Consider the following 17621-nt stretch of genomic DNA (forward strand, 5'->3'; position numbering starts at 1 on the left):
TTTGTTAAAAAGAAAATGCCGTTTGCAAGTATGCTTGAAGTGGAATCCAAAATAGCTTTCAAAAGGAATATGGATAAATAGCTTTTTTAATTAAATCAAGTGTATGGGAGAAAGGGACTGTGTATAGCTTTTCCAGAGAGCTAGTACCAATGGAATGAGTTGAAAGGCCTCGTGTCATAAAATTCTACAGCAACTGTTCCATAAACATTTCTTGCTTGAATTAATGGGGCTGTGTAGTAAAATAATGAGTGGCACTTCTCTATCCTCATTCCAAAGATTTATTGTAATTTAATATATAACCCGAGCCCGCCTACAGTGATAGAACATAGAACATTACAGCGCAGTACAGGCCCTTCGGCCCTCGATGTTGCGCCGACCTGATAATCAGGTTTTAATTCATGCTCTTCGTAAAATCCACTTAATTACTTATAGGCACAAATTTCCCCTTGTTGTATCTTCCATGTTCACAAAAAAAGGAGACACTCTTATACACTCTACTTTGAGCCATTTGTTTGAATATTTACATATCCCTTCCCTGGGAAAGGTGCAGCAGAAAATGGATCATCGTTGTCTAAATGCTGGGGTGAATTTGGACATGCATCCATTCCATCAGAGTGTAGCTGTCCCAAATTTCTCCAAGTCTGGTTTTGGCAGCTTGTACTTGCTTTATTATTACAGGCTAAGTAGTCAAAATAGCAATCTTGACTAAAAGGATTTAATACAGAATAGACTTTTGAAAGCAATTCAGTTCTCTGATACTTTAAAGGATTAGTGCCTTCGGACTGTCCATCCAGTGATAGCTCTTGATGTTCTCTATTCAGTTCAACTTTTTGTCCCACATTGCTGATCTCGCACATCATTGCTTCCCCGGGTGAATGTACACATTCCTCTGCGGCACTTGTACTTCCATTCATTAATTTTAAGTGGCATGTTTCTGCAGAGGACCTTCCACTTTTAGCAGGAACTTCTTCGAAAGGAACCTGACCAAATACATCAGTTTGCACTGAAGCAACAAGCTGCAAGCATGTAGCAAAGGCAGCCGACGATGTTTTGCTTCCAAATGGCACGTTTGTGAAAATCTGAGATTCATCTTCGCCAATTTCAAAATTCATCTTGGGTGTAAATGGCGCTGTTTTAAATACATCTGCTTCCTCACCATCAATTTCTGCACATAAATCTTCAGATGATAAAGGTAGTGTATTATTTTCCAAATAACCCACTGTGGAATCTTGCAGGATTTCAGTATTTTGGATGTTGGAAGTTGAGTGCAGAAACCCCATTTTGCATAGCTCTTGGTCACCTTCTGTAGAAATATGTCGGGCAGGAAACTCTCCTTCATCCTCAGATTGGTCATGTAGGTTCAGATAACAATTCTTCAGTTCTAGGTCAGATTTTAAATCAGCAAGAGCAGACAGGGAACTTTTGTGGTCTTCCAGTTTGATTGTCTTCTCATCATTTTTATCCTCCTCTTCGTCACCGCTGTGTAAAGTTCCTGTAGATGGGGTGAGATCACTTGAATGCTCCTCAGTTATTGGTGCTGATAAACAACGTCCTATAAAATGTACCACTTGTCCACAAGTCAGTTCTATTCCATCCTCTGACGTGCATCCCATAACAGGCAGTGTGCTTTGCTTCATTGATACTACACTTCCACAGCCTGAAATAAAACCATAGAATCGAAAATTGGGAGGGGCACTTGATTAAATCTTTTTGTCGAAGAAAAAAAATCGCAGGTGTTCAATATAATGGATTCGGGCACAAACAACCTACCACTGCAGGGAACTTATTAGGATGGAGACTTGCTTCTTTACTGACTAATAAAAGTAGAGCTGTCGTGTTACTGTGGAACTAGAGAACTGAACTTTTGATTTTTTTTTCTCGCACTGGTCGCAGTTTACGTTAAAAAAAAATCGAATCAATCCAAAATGTTCTGATTCACAAAACTCTTCGAAAAATTGTTTCTATTAATAAAGGCAAGACCAGCCTGCCTGAACCCGTTTGTTGACAATACATTACCATCTACAGGCTAAGCATTCACTCCAGCCTTGTGAAATGCCCATGGCTGCATAAAAAAAGAAGAAAAATTGAGGTGGGAATGGAGATAGGAACAGGCGTTGAAATCGAACTACCCATTCATTAAACTGCAAGTGATGGACAGCTCGGTGGCTGGCTCAAAATTTCCCAAGACGTCTGGTGGCCAAAGATGTAGAATCAGCTATTTTAAGTTAAAACTCAAAAGGAGGTCCCATGCGAGCTACAACGCATTTTGCACGAATGGTCTAAAAGGGAAAACTAAGTTCCATTAAGGAGCTGTTCTAAATATGACTGATCAGGTTAGAATCATGTAGTTGGCCAGAACTCCATCACACAGAGACTTAGTACTAAAGCGAAGTTCAAAATTAGCTTCTGCAAACATTAATTGGGTCTACACACATCACTTTAGAAAGAGCTCAATCTCATTGTGGAAAACAACATCATGGTTACCTACAGCTTTACCTCTAGTTCAGCAATTTGGACTAGCAGCTGGAAATGGGTAAAATATATAGCTCCTGTTGCAAAATTACTGAAAAAGGAAACGAATGATTACAACTCCAGTAGCGTGACTGTTCAGTGGTTAAGGTATATAAAAAAAAAACCTCGGGTAATTCAAAAGCCACTACTAAAAGTTAGGGGAATTGATTCGAACAACAATTCAAGACAATCGTACCCAACATTATTGAAGTATCTGTATTGTAGATAATGTGCATCATTTATAGAGAATAGATGACAACCGCAAACTTCACCCTCTGGGATAATTAGTATAGCTTCTGGGGATTTTATGTGGCGAGGGTAATTAGAGACTATAAAGTTTCATTATACAACACACAATGAGCTACGACCAGGACAGTAACCTAATGAACCTTCTGGAACGTGATCCTCCAGTCTAAAACTAACAGTAAACCAGAGTCCTGGGAGAAGCAGTGAAATTTTCTTTAACTCCAGGGCTCAGGAATATGACTTAAGATCAACTCTTCCTCCTCTTCATTGTGCCCCCCAATACAGTCAAAGCAGTGTAGAGTTATGCAAATGCCCAGATTGAACTCGAATCGGTGCCATGTTGCTGTACAATAATCCTAACATTCTAACTCGTACTTCCTCACCGCAGTATAAACTTGAGAGATGACTTCAGTTGCTGGATCATATTCCAACTGTGCAGATTCTTACACAACTTGGATAGAAATCGAGTGCCCTTGTTTTTGAACTATGGTAGAAATGTGTCAAGTAAAGCCACAGATTACTGCTCAGGATTTGAGGTTAAAAACACTTCTAGATTTTAATTTATAAACTGCTGGAGGGCGAAGTAAAGAAAAACTTCACAGGAGATTAAATGAGTTGGGGATTACTGGCCAAGTTTTTGTTTATATATTAAAAACAAAAAGTGCTGGAAATACGCAGCAGGTCTAGCAGCATCTGTGCTTCTCTCTCCACTATATTTCCAGCATCTGCAGTATTTTGCTTTTATTTTAGTGACTGATGATGTAGGTTGTCTGTCAAAGGAATAAATGTAATGGAGCCAAATGATTCATGCCTTCTTACCCAGTTTGGCTAAAAATGTTACTGTAGAAGTAAGAGAGTCTAAAACAAGGACCAGATGCAGAATAATAAAGCAAGAGGCTTCTCCTATCAACACTACTAGTTACCATATCCTGGTCATTCAAGGATTAATATGGATTTATAAATCGTAACAATTTTCACTTCAGGCTGCATATATGCAAAGTGTACCATTTACTGGTAAGATGTAAGGTGTCTGCTCACATTTCCTCTTTTTTTTTTTACACACAATCTGAGCCAAAACAGTGAACTGAGGCCTATAAAGTTACTTCTCACACAAATTTACACTTGGGCAGAGTGTTGTCGTTTTGGACTTGCATCTTAAGGAGTTTGGGATCATAATTTGCCTCAATTCACTCTTCCCCATCCCATCTTTTGAGGCTACAAATAACATATTGCTGGACTTGTGATAAAAAGAACTGTGTAAATATTTACCACTTGTAATACTTAACTTCAACCCACATAGCTAATGTAATTCCATTATACCAAATATAACAGGGCACCTGGGGTTTTGGGAAAAATACTACTGTAGAATGAATTCTTAGCTGGTATTCAGTCAATATATGCCCACTGCATTTTGAGCTTGCAAGTATGACAAGCCATTTTGTGGGAGAGGGTGATGTGACCGGAAGGAAGTGAAAGAAAAATAGAAAGTCAAGTTGAGAGACAATTAGGAGGTCTAGACTGTACAATTATTGGCTATTTTAAGATTTTCTAGGGACGTAAAATGAGCAATCAACCCAATAAAGATGCATTTGCAGGAAGAAAATCCATCTCTGACTTGAGGCTTAATGCTTAGAGAGTTATCCACTGTTCCAACTAAAAATTGGATTCAGTTCCCAATTTCATGCCCAAACTTTGCATCAGAGTATCCTGTAATTACAGCATCTAGAACTATATTGAAATTATGCTTGAAGGATAAGTTGCACATTTGACAGTACAGGTTAACCCAGAACATCTGAAGCTTACACTCCGAAGGGACTCTACATTCCAGTGCATTCAGTTTCCTGGATTTCCCTGATTTTGAGGAGGCTATCAAACCCAAATACTGGTGTAGTACAATTCTACAGAAAAACAGTGGCCTCTGGAGACAGTTTGATTGAAACAAGCAACAGCATAGAAAAAGACATTAAATAGCGCATTAACATTTCTCAAAACTTTAAAGGCTTTATGTTCAATAAATTACATTGAAGTGCAGCAGCTGTAGGTAAAAACACAGCAGCAATTTTGCACATGGAAAGATCCCTCAAACAGCAATGAGATGAATGATCAATGTGTTTTTCATGGCACTGGGTGAAGAAGAAATGCTGGGCTGGCCACCAGAACTCTACTGTTCTTGGAACAGTGACTGAAGTTTTTAACACCTGCCAAATCCATGGAAACAGGTGGAAAAGGCTTTGGTTTTAACATTCCATCTGAAGGATAGCACCTCTGACAAAGCACTCACTACCACACTGGTGCATCAATCCAAATAATATACTCAAGTCCTGGAGTACAATTTAAACCTACTGTCTTCTGCCACAGAGCCTATCAACTCAGCCAAGCTGACATTCTGACCCCAACCAAGATGCCTTTAAAATGTAGTAGTTATGCCAACAGCACTAAGTTAAAGTAAAGGGTCCTAAACTGTAATCGTTGAATTTTTACATATTTCAAGGTTTCTTGCTTAGTATTTTCTCATGTCAGTGAAATGTCTGTGGTGGAACATTGTTCATGTGGTTGACAATGGAGGACATCTGTTTTGGACAATGTAGACCTTATCTACCAATCATTTTTTCTTCCAATTAAATCTTCCTTGGAAAGATTGGCAACAACTCCACAATGTATATGAATCAAATTAGTTTGATAAAAATACCAACTCTGCTCACAAAACTACTCTATTAAAAGACCCCAACTGGCAGAATTGCATAAAATACTTTTTCTGTGTTTGAAATCAAATCAGGTGAATATTAATGTCACAAATGTAACAAATGAATGCAACATAGGAATGTCCAATGATGGATATATGAAGGAAATTGGTTAATTTTGGAAAATGTGAAAAGATGGTCATCCTTTAGATTTACTGTCATTCACCCACATTATCTGATGTTAAAGGAAGATATTCTTTCCAGTGATGCTCTGTAATGACAGCTCTTTGGTGAGATGGTTATTAGCAAGGTATACAGGCATTTTATGCACATGAAGTCATCTACTTAGCTCTGGTGAGACAACTATTTCATTGACTATGTGGTTTCCAGAAAGCAACATTTGTATCCATTTTTAAATCACCACTAACTGTCTTTTTAAATATGAATTTTGCTATCATATAAAATATCATATAGTACAATTTGTTACAATTATAATTGCTCTAGAAAGACAGAGTTTTGTCAAATGATGAATTACATATTACAAAATTCTTGTAGTTTTTCAACAACACCTCTCAAATCCATGACCTCTTACACCTGGAAGGACAAGGGCAGCAGATGGATGAAATCATAATCTCCAAGTTTCCTCTCCCAAGACACACACCATCCTGACTTGGACATATATCGCCGTTTCTTCAGCGCCACTGGGTCAAAATCCTGGAACTCTCTCCCTAACAGCACTTTGGGAGTACCTTCTGGGAACTTATTGTGCAGCCTTTTCCTTTGACCATTAGGATACGTTTTATTGCCAGATATCTAAGAATTGTGATCAGCTTTATTATCTTGGTTCTAACTTTTAAAATCACAAAGATTGCAGCGGTTCAAGGTGGCAGCTCTGCACCACCTTCTCCTCAAGTGCAACTAGGGACTGGCAATAAATACTGGCGTTGCTGGTGATCTCCATATCCAGATTTTTTAAAAAGCTAAGCAGATTCTCCCTCCAAAACATTTTCATTTGAACCATAATTCTAAAGTCTCAACAGAAACACTTTAGAAATAACCACAACCTAGATACATATTTGTTCTTTTAAAGCACAAAACTCTAACAAAGCTACTTTGGACAGTGCACTAATAGCATGGTGCAGATATACAAAATTAATAAACCAGAAAAGCAGTATTTAGTGTAAATGTGAAAATGTTTTCAAATTTATTTACAGTATATATGTTTTAAATAATCACATTTTAGTCATTCATTTGTTGCAGTCATTCAACACTAGCCTAGTGGTAGGACATTCAAATTAACTAGTGCAGAAACAATGCAACATATTTTAGGCTCATACACGCCAGTAATGGGTACTTGATAAACAGGAAAGCAGGATATATCCTGAGATTTAAACACAATGAAAAATATAGTGCAAAGCTTTATATTCTAAAAACCCTGTCAAAACTAAGCAACTTATTAAATCGTCAACATTGCACATTGAGACACCTAGTAACAGTCCTCACATTAGACATTAAAAGATATCAGGAAGTTGACCATTCCATCATTACCTTCACCCTGTTTGAAATATGTACAGCTAGCTCAGAGTTTGTAACTTTACTGTTGTTTCATTTATATATATATATATATACTTTTGTTTTAAATCTAGCAAAGTTACCTGAGACACCATTTGTAAAAGCTCACCACCCATTTAAGATACAGAACAGCCATCATTCAAATAATTAAGCTTCTATTTTGGTATTTGTTTCAGCTATGTTGATTTAGTCCTACAAAAAGTTAAATCTTAACTAAAAAAATTAGTGGAAAATGTGACTGCTTCAAAATCTAACAGACTAAATTAAGAGCCAAATTCTATACTGAATTAAATGGATATGATTTCTTTTACTCCAAAGAGTTGTGCAATAAATTTGGCGGGCTTCATTAAGCCCGAACTAAAAGCTCAAAATCCTCATTCATGTGATTAAGAACAAAATACAGGAAAGACAGAATTAGACAACACTGTGTATATAACACATACACATTTTTAGAACTCCAATTGACCACCAATGTTGCTTTAATGTCTTTTGTAGAAAATAAATGACTTATTGCAAATAAAAAGCAATTTTTAAATCATGTTGCAGAAGATTACTTCTGCAAAGCGTTGAGGTATTGCACTCACTGCTGCTTAGCCCTATATGACTGGATGGTACTTCACTTGTATGGCTGTACATCAAGTTAAAAACAGGCTACTCAAGTTAAAATTCAAAACAAAATAACAAATGGAGGGAAGGAGCAAAATTAAATAGCTAAATAAGTGAGGTTCTGCTAGCCACATTCAGTTTATATGCGGCTAAAAACAATGTTAGCAGAAAAATGAAAAACAGTTGAATTATCTTTACCGAAACAAAAGTTAACAGCAAAAATGTTCAAATAATTGAAGAGCATACCTAACTCATTGCAAACTAAGGCAAAGCAATTAAAGCAGTGCAGTGCAAAATGAGTTGCATCTTTTCACATCAGTATGTAGTTAAGTGTCATGCGAGTTAACACATCAGACCTCAATGCCACTACAATGTCCAGTAGTAGAATCCAGGCAGTGTTAGCTTAAATTGTTCCCAAGCTACAAAATTAAACCCAAATTAAAAAAGGTATCCAGTACTGCATTTTCAAATTAGCTGATCATTTTGTGCAACTAAAGAATATTGGAGCTATTCACAGTTTTACCATACAATGCACAAAAATGCTGAGGTATATCGAGCCAAGGTCCTGCAGGGAAACATTTCAACACAAGACAGGAAGGTAGGAAGAGGAATTCAGCAGGTTTTTAAAAAGTGGAGGGCTGTCCAAGCATTTTTTCTTGTATATGCATATTAACGGCACACAGGCAGATACAAGGTGAAGGAAGGCCTTGATGAATAGTCATTTATTTTTTAAGTAGCATCTCCATTGCATCGTTACAATCATGTCTTGGTAGGCGTGGCATTCAACTGAGGTATACTACTGATTTTACCATGCTTTCTTTGGAAAGGGATTTCTACTGGAGGGTGCAGGTAATTAATATGCAGATAGGTTAATGGGAGGGTCATTAAAGGTCTATAAGCTGATCCACAAGCAGAAAAGACCTAGCTAGACCAGGAAGACTGTTCTCTGAACTCCCACTGCGGTTCTTTGAATGACCACCTAGAAAAGTAAAAAATATCACTTTACCAGGTTATTTTTATGCAACACATACTGCTGGATTTTGTGAACTACTTTATATTATTCCTAATTGCACTCACACTGCCAGAGTTGCAATCATTAGCTGTTGACAGATAAAAAGGACAGTGATCAGAAGTGCCGAAAAAGGCAAAATGAATGCAAGAGATATTGAGATGGGATCAAGAGGGGAATGAAAGGAATGGCACAAACTGGACTAAAAGCAGCAAGAATGGGAGAGAACGGCACAGCTACAATGAATTTACACCAGTGTCTTGGTAAAATTATTCATAATACAATATGCCTGTAATGAGATGCAAGGCTGTTCAGTCAATCCCAAACTGATACAACAACTTGACATCTCTTCAATAATATGGAAAATCATTAACTTCTGTGGTAGTTATAGCTCACACCAGTGTAGAATCATCGGAACAAAAATAAACTAATTTATAGGTTTCTTACCAATTACAGCCAATTGAATATTTTAGATTCTATTTTTGTACACTTTTCCATATTACCTGGAAATTGATTTGTGTCCTGTGTTCATCATAAGCATCATTTATAAAATCAAATCATCTGCCACCTCCTCTTACCAGTCTGATTAGAAGATACAGCAGGGGTAAAAGGGTCAGCGCTGTCAGCTGAAGCAGCAGGAAGGATTCTGGGATTTGAAACAGAGTCATCCCCAGTACAGTTACCTGAGAAGGTGCAACAGGAATAGCAGAGGAAAGAACACGATGACTCAAAAGAGGTTGCAAGACAGAAAAGTTAGCAAAAATACAGCAAAACATACTCTGTAGAACATGCAACACTTTAAACAGTAAGTGTTCTGCAGAAGTTGACAAAAATTATATAAATTCAGTTAAAAAATTTTGAATCAAGTCTGGTTATCTAAACCTTTCTGTAATTATTAAAGTTCATATTTATGTTCATGAAATTTCTCTCTCAAGTTTGTGTAAATAAAGTAAAATTTAAATTTAGCACAACCAAAAAATGCCACAAAAACAAGTGCCCTCCATTGATAACCACCAGGTTAATTCATTCTTCAAATATCATTTAAAGAATGTAAACAATGGGAAATCCCATCCATTCATAATGAAAGAAATGAAGAACATTTAATATCCAGCCACACAAAATAAGATCTAAAGCACGTCATATGGGCCCCACTTCCATAGAAAAGTAAATGCAGCTGCTCAGTGAGTTTATTTGGTGAGCAGCTAACCATACAGACAGGAGATCCTTATGTTCCATCTCTGTCTGTGCTGGCATTTACTGATCTGTTAATGGTAGGGATGCTGTAATTGGTCTTGGCGTCCCTGGGCAGGTAGGGGAAAAATCTGGCCAGGGTTCCTGTTCTTGATCAGGTGGAATGTGTTCTACTGGAAATGTACATATTTGGAAGAGGATCGGGCTCAGCAGTGAGACCCATCAGTCAAATAGCCTACCAACATGAACTGCCAAGGTTGATGTGAATAATGGTTACCTGGATTAATGTCACACATAGAATTACACTCCACCAAGGCCTTTACACAAGGGGGAGAGAAATAAGACTGGCAATTTAAAACCCCAGCAGAACTTTGGAAAACAAAGTATATTTTGGGGATTCCATTGTCACAAATTTCCTGTCATTTTGCAATTCTAACTACAGCAACAAATCATAGTCAATCAATTACTTTACATGCAATTATACTAAAAGCTGTATAAACAATCTTTAGATACAAGTATGCCACACATATTTGATGTGTCTTGTGCGGCATGGATTATTAAAAGCTTTTGAATAACTTTGAACCACACATTCCATTTTAGTGAATCCCTGACCATCCATTTTTCCGATTAGATTTTATGCAACAAGGCAAAAGTTCTCCTTACCGTTTCCAAAACAAATCAACAGGTCAACTGTTTGACAGCATAAAAAAAGTTAAACAAAAACTTATTTTACCTTCAGAATGATAGACAAAGTCACCCCTACATTATGTGGCTGTGTTCACTTATCACACTAGGACCCATGTACCATCTACTTCTCCAACTCTAAGATCTGCATAGATAAAAGTAACTTAATTTTGGCCCATGTCACTACTTCAAGGATTTTTCTTAATGATTTGTAAGGTTGTTGGACTGTGCCAATAATTTTTTTCCCCCACCAATATATACAGGTTATTGAAGTGTTACACAAAGTTCCTGAGATACTATGGTTTTTGGAAACCAGATTCCAAAATGAAAACCCGAAGATGTTTTATCAATACATTAAGAGCAAGAGGATAACTAAGGAAAGGGTAGGTCCCATCCATAAGTCCCATATGCGTGGACGATGATGATGTGGGCAGGATTTTTTTGTGGGTTTTTTTGTCTCTGTCTTCACAAAGGGGAGGGTTGATGCAGATATTGTAGCTGAAGAGGAGTGTGAAATACTAGATACAATAAGATTGAGAGGAAGTCCTCGAAGTCTGACATCCTTGGAAGTGGACAAACCGCCAGGACTGGATGGATTGCACCCCAGGTTGTTAAAGGAAGCCAGGGAGGAAATAGCAGATGCTCTGAGGATCATCTTCAAATCTTCACTAGATACAAAAGAGGTACCAGACGATTGGAGTGCGAACGTTGTACTCTTGTTTAAAAAAGGGTGTGAGGGATAGGCCAAATAATTATTGGTCGGTCAGTCTGACCTCGGTAGTGGGTAAATTACTGGAATCAATTCTGAGGGACAGGGTAAACTGCCACTTAGAAAGGCATGGATAAATCAGGGATAGTCAATGGAAAGCTGTTTCCAGTGGCGTTCCACATGGATCAGTGTTGGTTCCTTGCTGTTTGTGGTATATATTAATGATTTGGACTTAAATGTGCGATGCATAATTGGGAAATTTGCTGATGACACAAAATTTGGCTGTGTAGTTGATTGTGAAGAGGATAGCTGTAGACTCCAGAATGATATCAATGGCTTGGTTGAGTGGGCAGTAAAATGGCAAATGGAATTCAATCCAGAAAAGTGTGAGGTAATGCATTTAGGGAGGGCAAACAAAGTGAGGGAATACACAATAAACGGGAGGATATTGAGGGGGGTAGAAGAAGTGAGAGACCATGGAGTGCATGTCCACAGGTTCCTGAAGGTGGCAGAACAGGTAGATAGAGTGGTGAAGGAGGCATATGGAATGCTTTCTTTTATTGGCCGAAGTATAGAATACAAAAGCAGGGATGTAATGCTGGTTAGGTCACAGCTGGAATATTGCGTACAGTTCTGGGAGTCACCGCATTACAGGAAGGACAATTGCTCTGGAGAGAGAGTACAGAAGAGATTTACAAGAATGTTGCCAGAGCTCGAAAGTTGCAGCTATGAGGAAAGATTGGATAGGCTAGGGTTGTTTTCCTTAGAACAGAGGAGGCTGAGGGGTGACTTAATTGAGGTATACAAAGTTATGAGGGGCCTGGATAGAGTAGACACAAAGGACCTGTTTCCCCTAGCGGACAATTACCAGGGGGCACAGATTTAAGGGGATTGGTAGAAGGATTAGAGGGGATATGAGGAAAAACGTTTTCATCCAAAGGGTGGTGGGTGTCTGGAATTCACAGCCAGAAATGGTGGTAGAGGCAGAAACTCGCAATTCTTTTAAAAGGTACCTGGATATGCACCTGATGTGCCGTAACCTGCAAGGCTATGGACTAAGTGCTAGAAGGTGGGATTAGATTGGGTGGCTAGTTTTTTCAGCCTGCACGGACACGATGGGCTGAATAGCCTCCTTCTGTGCCGTAACATTTCTCTGGTTCTAAAGTTTTCACAGTACTAGAGACTGATCGAATGCACATGCAGATACAAAGCATTAGATTTTTGTTTTTTAAATCTGGTCAGGCAGCATCAGGATTACATTATGGTGGTGTTAATTATAATTCTAAATTTTTTGTGTGAAATAAACTACAATCAGTTCTTTCCCCCTTTGTATTGTAACACTAATTCCAGAAAATATATCTTAATAGCTCAATAGTCACACTCTTACCTTTTGAGGCTTACACCTGAGATTATGCATAGGAAGTATACTTTTGATGTATACTTTAATAAAGCATATAAAAATTGCAGGAGCACAGTTCAAAATAAAATTTGGACTAATTGTGGGAAAATGGTTCCCAACCCTTCCCTCATTCATTAGGATAATTCTCAAGAGACCAAAATGCTAAGCCTCATTACTTATTCATCCTTACCTGGGAAGTCAGATAGTGGTACATGTATAAAAGGATCAGAAATAGCAGCTGAAGAGCTAGAGTCTAGAACTGAAGCTTCCATAGATATTTTAGCTTCTTACGAAGTGTAAGAGAGAACAGTAGGAAGGAAGAAAACACAATGAGAAAGTAGTAGAGAGAATTTCATGCATTTACTAACAGGCAAGCTGCATATCAGTGATTACAATTAAAAATATAAACTAAGTTACAAAGAGGCTTAAATTTAATTTAAAAACTTTTACTGTGGACTCCCGTAATTTTTTTCTACCAAATTGGTTCACTTCTGTTGGAATACTGAAAATCCCTAACAATACTATGTGTTGTGTTAAATGGAGGTTAGCCAAATATATATAGATTTGCGATCAATGAAGATAGCAAAATTATGAAAGTACAGCTGCTGATACATTATATAAATCCTAATACAAACCTGCCCCAGATGCAAAGGGTGATGCCCCAAATACATCCGTTTGGGGTGGGGTCATGCTGGGATGAAATGTTGGAACTACATTTTCAGTTGGTATTTTCTTCAGTTCTTCAGTTTTATCTGTCAGGATAGTTTTAAAGGAAGGGATTAGTTACTGCGGATCACCTTCGGTTCATATTTTTTTTTAAAAAAGAGGGTGGCGAGGGATTTGTCAGGAAAATGGCAGCATTAAGTTGCCATCCCCATTTCCTGTCATACTGCAGACTTGATTGAACCTCATCTTAGTGGAGCTTATGGAGATTTACTTCAGCTGCTTGGAGCCTGCTAGGTTAACAATGAGATCAACTCCAACAACTTATTGATTGCTTCTCCAAGACAGGTGTGGCAATACACTTTCAGAAACACTTTCCACAAAGGCAGGCCTGATGAACGAGAAACTTTCAAATCAGGAACCTAATCCTGTTTTAGCACCAAGAATAACCCCATTGTCCAGGGGATGCCCAGTATTTCAAGCTTTTTAACACTCAAAAAAATAAAAGGAAAAAGAAAACTCAACAGCTTGACCCAGTGTGGGAAAGTTACAGACCAAATGAAGCTTGCAACATGCAATTCCATGGTTAGCGTTACATACATTCAAATATAGTGTTACCCTTGTAATTCGCTCCATTAATGTCCCATGCATAGCTCCAGTGGTATGCAGAGAACAAGGAACAGTGTCACATGGAATTTATGAAAAAGTGAACAGAAAGCACCACCTCCAAATTGCACAAAACACTCACCATTTCGAAGCTCAGTAAACTCCTTATCTAGAAGTTCTTCAACTGTTAGCTTGGAAAAATTGTCATCTCCAAAGGGATTCCATACAGAGATATCTGGTGGATTGTAAATGTTTTGGTGCGAAGCTCTAGGTGATCCTGCAGGACTTGTAGAGGCTGACCTAGGTTAGAATTGGCCAGAAAAACATTAGAAAATGCAGCCTTCTACAGCTCATGAATAACAGACTTATCTATAATGTACATCTCACAAAGAAAGCAGAGGTAAGTCCCAGAATGGGGAACTCATTTCACCAAAAGTTGGAAAGTGGCTGCAGAGGCCAAGTCCCAGTAAGTCAGCAGAACCATAGCTAGCATCTACCAAACTCTATCTATAAAAAATATTCTACTGCATAATATAATTCAACATCAGCAGTGCATCTAACTAGTCTTATTCTGCAAGAAACAAAATCTCTCACTTCATTAATAGTCAATACTTACAATATTTGTACAACATAATTCCAGATTTTTTAAACTTAAGAACCAAGGAAAGTCTGACAGGACGGGGAGTCCTGCTTATTCTAAATATTGCATTGTAGAAAAGTAAAACAAGACGACTTGAGAGTGATGGCATTTTGTAGTAGGTCAACATCACCAGTAATGGAGACTCCAGAGTCTATTATTTAACTCTGCAAAATGATGGTGGGGTGGGTGATTTTGAACAGAAAGTGATGATTGCTCTAAACTTTCCTTTCTATTAAGTGAATGTCGTAAAGTGTAACTTAAATCAGAAGAGGTGTTGTGATGAACTCACTTTGATTTATAAAGGTTTGCCTCAGCAGCAGCTGCTGCCAGTTGTTGAGAGGAATGACTGGCAGGGACTCCAAGCACTCTACTGAACGGGACATCACTGACGATTCTCCTGTGGCCGGCTCGCTGTACTTTTGGTGAAGATGGCGGCGTTAGTGACAACAGCTTGGCTGTCTGTTGGGACTGGGGTTGAACTTGTTGAGCTTGAAGCTTTTGCTGCATATGTGCCTGTAACTGTACAGAAAGAAGTCTATTATATTTTATGTGCATCCACTTTCACTAGCTCACACATTTGTGTACAAGGTAACAATGGACTGAGGAAAACCTAAATGATGAAGCACTCCACAAGGTTATTAGGGAGGACTGGTCAGTTGCATTTGGGTTATGCCGCGACCAGAATCTTAAATCCGGTTTAAGGGAATCACACACCTCCCACAAACCTCTTCCCCAAAAAATAAACTGCCCTCTTTAAACAAATGTTATTTAAAAATGATTACTTGGACTGCTTTACAAAGTAATCAATGCCAATATCTTGCTAAACGAGTGCTGGCAAACAGGTGGTAAAGTAGATTAAAACTAATAATTTACACTCTTGTAACAAGTGGCAGAGAAATGCACTTTAGCACCAAAAAAATATTGCTTTGCATATGCATAGTTATAGCCATTGCACTGAACAGCTTTTGTTACAGCCATTAGCATTGCAGTGACAAAAACTTGATCCATAATAGGATTTCCCTTAGAGAGATTTTTGCTTCTGATTTAAATTGGGACACAGCATCTGCTCAGATGTACTCTCTCCTTCCTGACATTCATAGGATTTCATTGAGAATCTTTGGCATGCTTTATACATATGGTATCACAGTCAATTGCCCTTTCAGGAACTTCAAACTCAGAATTTAGGATTGGCTCCAAATTTTTTAAAGTAGTAAGTTCCAATTTCTAAAAAAAAAAAAAAAATTTTGTACCAAAAGCTGAAAATATAAAAGTTTTGCACTCAAGCCATTACATACACAGATTAATTGGTCCAAGAAAAGGACTGCAAGGAGATGGCAAAGGGAGAAAAACTACAAAGGGCAGAACACAAGAATATAAGAAATAAAAGTATACCAAATGGCCCCTCAAGCCTGTTTCTGCTTCAGCTCCACTTCTTCGCCCTCTCCCCATATCCCTCGATTCCTTGAACATGCAAAAAATCTCTCTCAGCCCTAAATATATACAACCATGTAGCATCCACAACCCTCTGGGGTAGAGAATTCAACAGATTCACAATGCTTTGAGGGAAGAAATTTCTCATCTCAGTCCTAAATGATTAACCCCTTAACCTGAGACTGTGCCCCCATGTTCTAGATTCCCCAGCCAGGGGTAACAACCTCTCAGTGTCTACCCTGTCAAGCTGCTTCAATGAGATCACCTCTCAGTCTTCTGAACTCCAGAGAGGATAGGCCCAATTCACTCAACCTCTCATCGTAGGACAACCCTCCCATGCCCCAGAAACCAATCAAACGAACCTTCATTGTGCAGCAAGGCAAGTGTATCCTTCCTTAGATGTGGAGACCAAAACTGCGCAGAGTATAGATATTGCCTCCCCAAAGCACTGTACAATTGTAGCAAGACTTCCTTATTCTCGTACTCCAATCCCCTTACAATAAACATGCGAACCTGCCATTTGCCTTTCTAATTGCTTGCTGTACCTGCATACTAACTTTCTGTTCCTTGTACAAGTACATCCAAGTCCCTCTTAAACATCAACATTTACAAGTTTCACGCCTTTTAAAAAATATTCTGCTTTTCTATTGTTACTACCAAGGGGATTCAACCTTTCAGTTCCCCACATTATACTCCATCTACTGCCTTGCTCCACACTCACTTAACCTGTCTATCTCTTTGCAGCCTCTGTGTCCTCCTCACAGCTTACGTTCCCACCTAGCTTTGTATCGAAAGCAAACGTAGATACATTACTCTCCGTCCAAGTCATTAATATATATTATAAATAGCCGAGGCCCCAGAACTGATCCTTGCAGCACTCCATTAGTTACAGCCTGCCAACTTGAAAGTGTCCTGTTTATCCCTACTCTTTTCTTCCTGTCTGTTAACCAATCCTCTATCCATGCCAATATATTACCTCCAACTCCATGAGCCCTTATCTTGCATATTAACTTATCAAATGCCTTTTGAAAATCCAAGTATAACCACACCAACCGGTTCCCCTTTATCTACCCTACTAGTTACATCCTTTAAAAACTCAAATTTGTCGAACACCATTTCCCTTTCATAAAGGCACGCAGTTCTCGCCTGATCATACTATGATTTTCTAAGTGCATTGTTCAGACTTCCTTAATAACAGATTCCAGTATTTTCCCAACAACTGATGTCAGGCTAATTGGCCTGTAGTTCCCCATTTTCTCTCTCCGTCTTTCTTGAATAAGGGTGTTATATTTGCTAACTTCCAATCTGCTGGGACCATTCTAGAATCTAGGGAATTTTGGAAAATCATAACCAGTGCATCCAAATTTCTCTACAGCTACCTCTTTTAGGATGTAGGCTATCAGGTCCTGGGAATTTGTCAGCCTTTAGTCCTTTAAGTTTCTCCACTGTTTTATTTCTGCTAATATTACTTTAAGTTCCTCATTCTTATTAGTCCCTTGGTTACCCTCTATTTCTGGTATGTAATTGATGACTTCTACAGTGACACAAAATATTTGTTCAACGTCTGATTTCCTCATTCTCCATGATAATTTCACCTGTCTCTGCCCCTAAGGGACCAATGTTTACTTTAGCTACTCTCTTCCTTTTATACACTTGTAAAAGCTCTTACAATC

The 17621-nt window shown here is 38.3% G+C and overlaps 1 protein-coding gene across 5 annotated transcripts in view; it reads right to left on the minus strand.

Annotated features, from left to right (window-relative positions):
* LOC137355500 (AP2-associated protein kinase 1-like) overlaps positions 1–17621 on the minus strand; it is a 103840-nt gene continuing 86219 nt past the window's right edge. For 2 of the 5 annotated variants that reach the window (XM_068020712.1, XM_068020711.1), the window contains 4 exons: positions 14807–15036; positions 14020–14177; positions 13244–13360; positions 268–1657 (listed from right to left, as the gene is read on the minus strand). In XM_068020712.1, the coding sequence (XP_067876813.1) occupies positions 495–1657; positions 13244–13360; positions 14020–14177; positions 14807–15036 (1668 nt within the window). In that variant the 3' untranslated portion in view covers positions 268–494. Of the gene's footprint in view, positions 1658–6612; positions 8596–13243; positions 13361–14019; positions 14178–14806; positions 15037–17621 lie in introns of those variants that run through there. The other 3 variants (XM_068020714.1, XM_068020709.1, XM_068020713.1) reach the window with 3 other exon arrangements.

This window comes from Heterodontus francisci, chromosome 42, assembly GCF_036365525.1.
Source record: "Heterodontus francisci isolate sHetFra1 chromosome 42, sHetFra1.hap1, whole genome shotgun sequence".
Classification (NCBI taxonomy): domain Eukaryota; kingdom Metazoa; phylum Chordata; class Chondrichthyes; order Heterodontiformes; family Heterodontidae; genus Heterodontus; species Heterodontus francisci.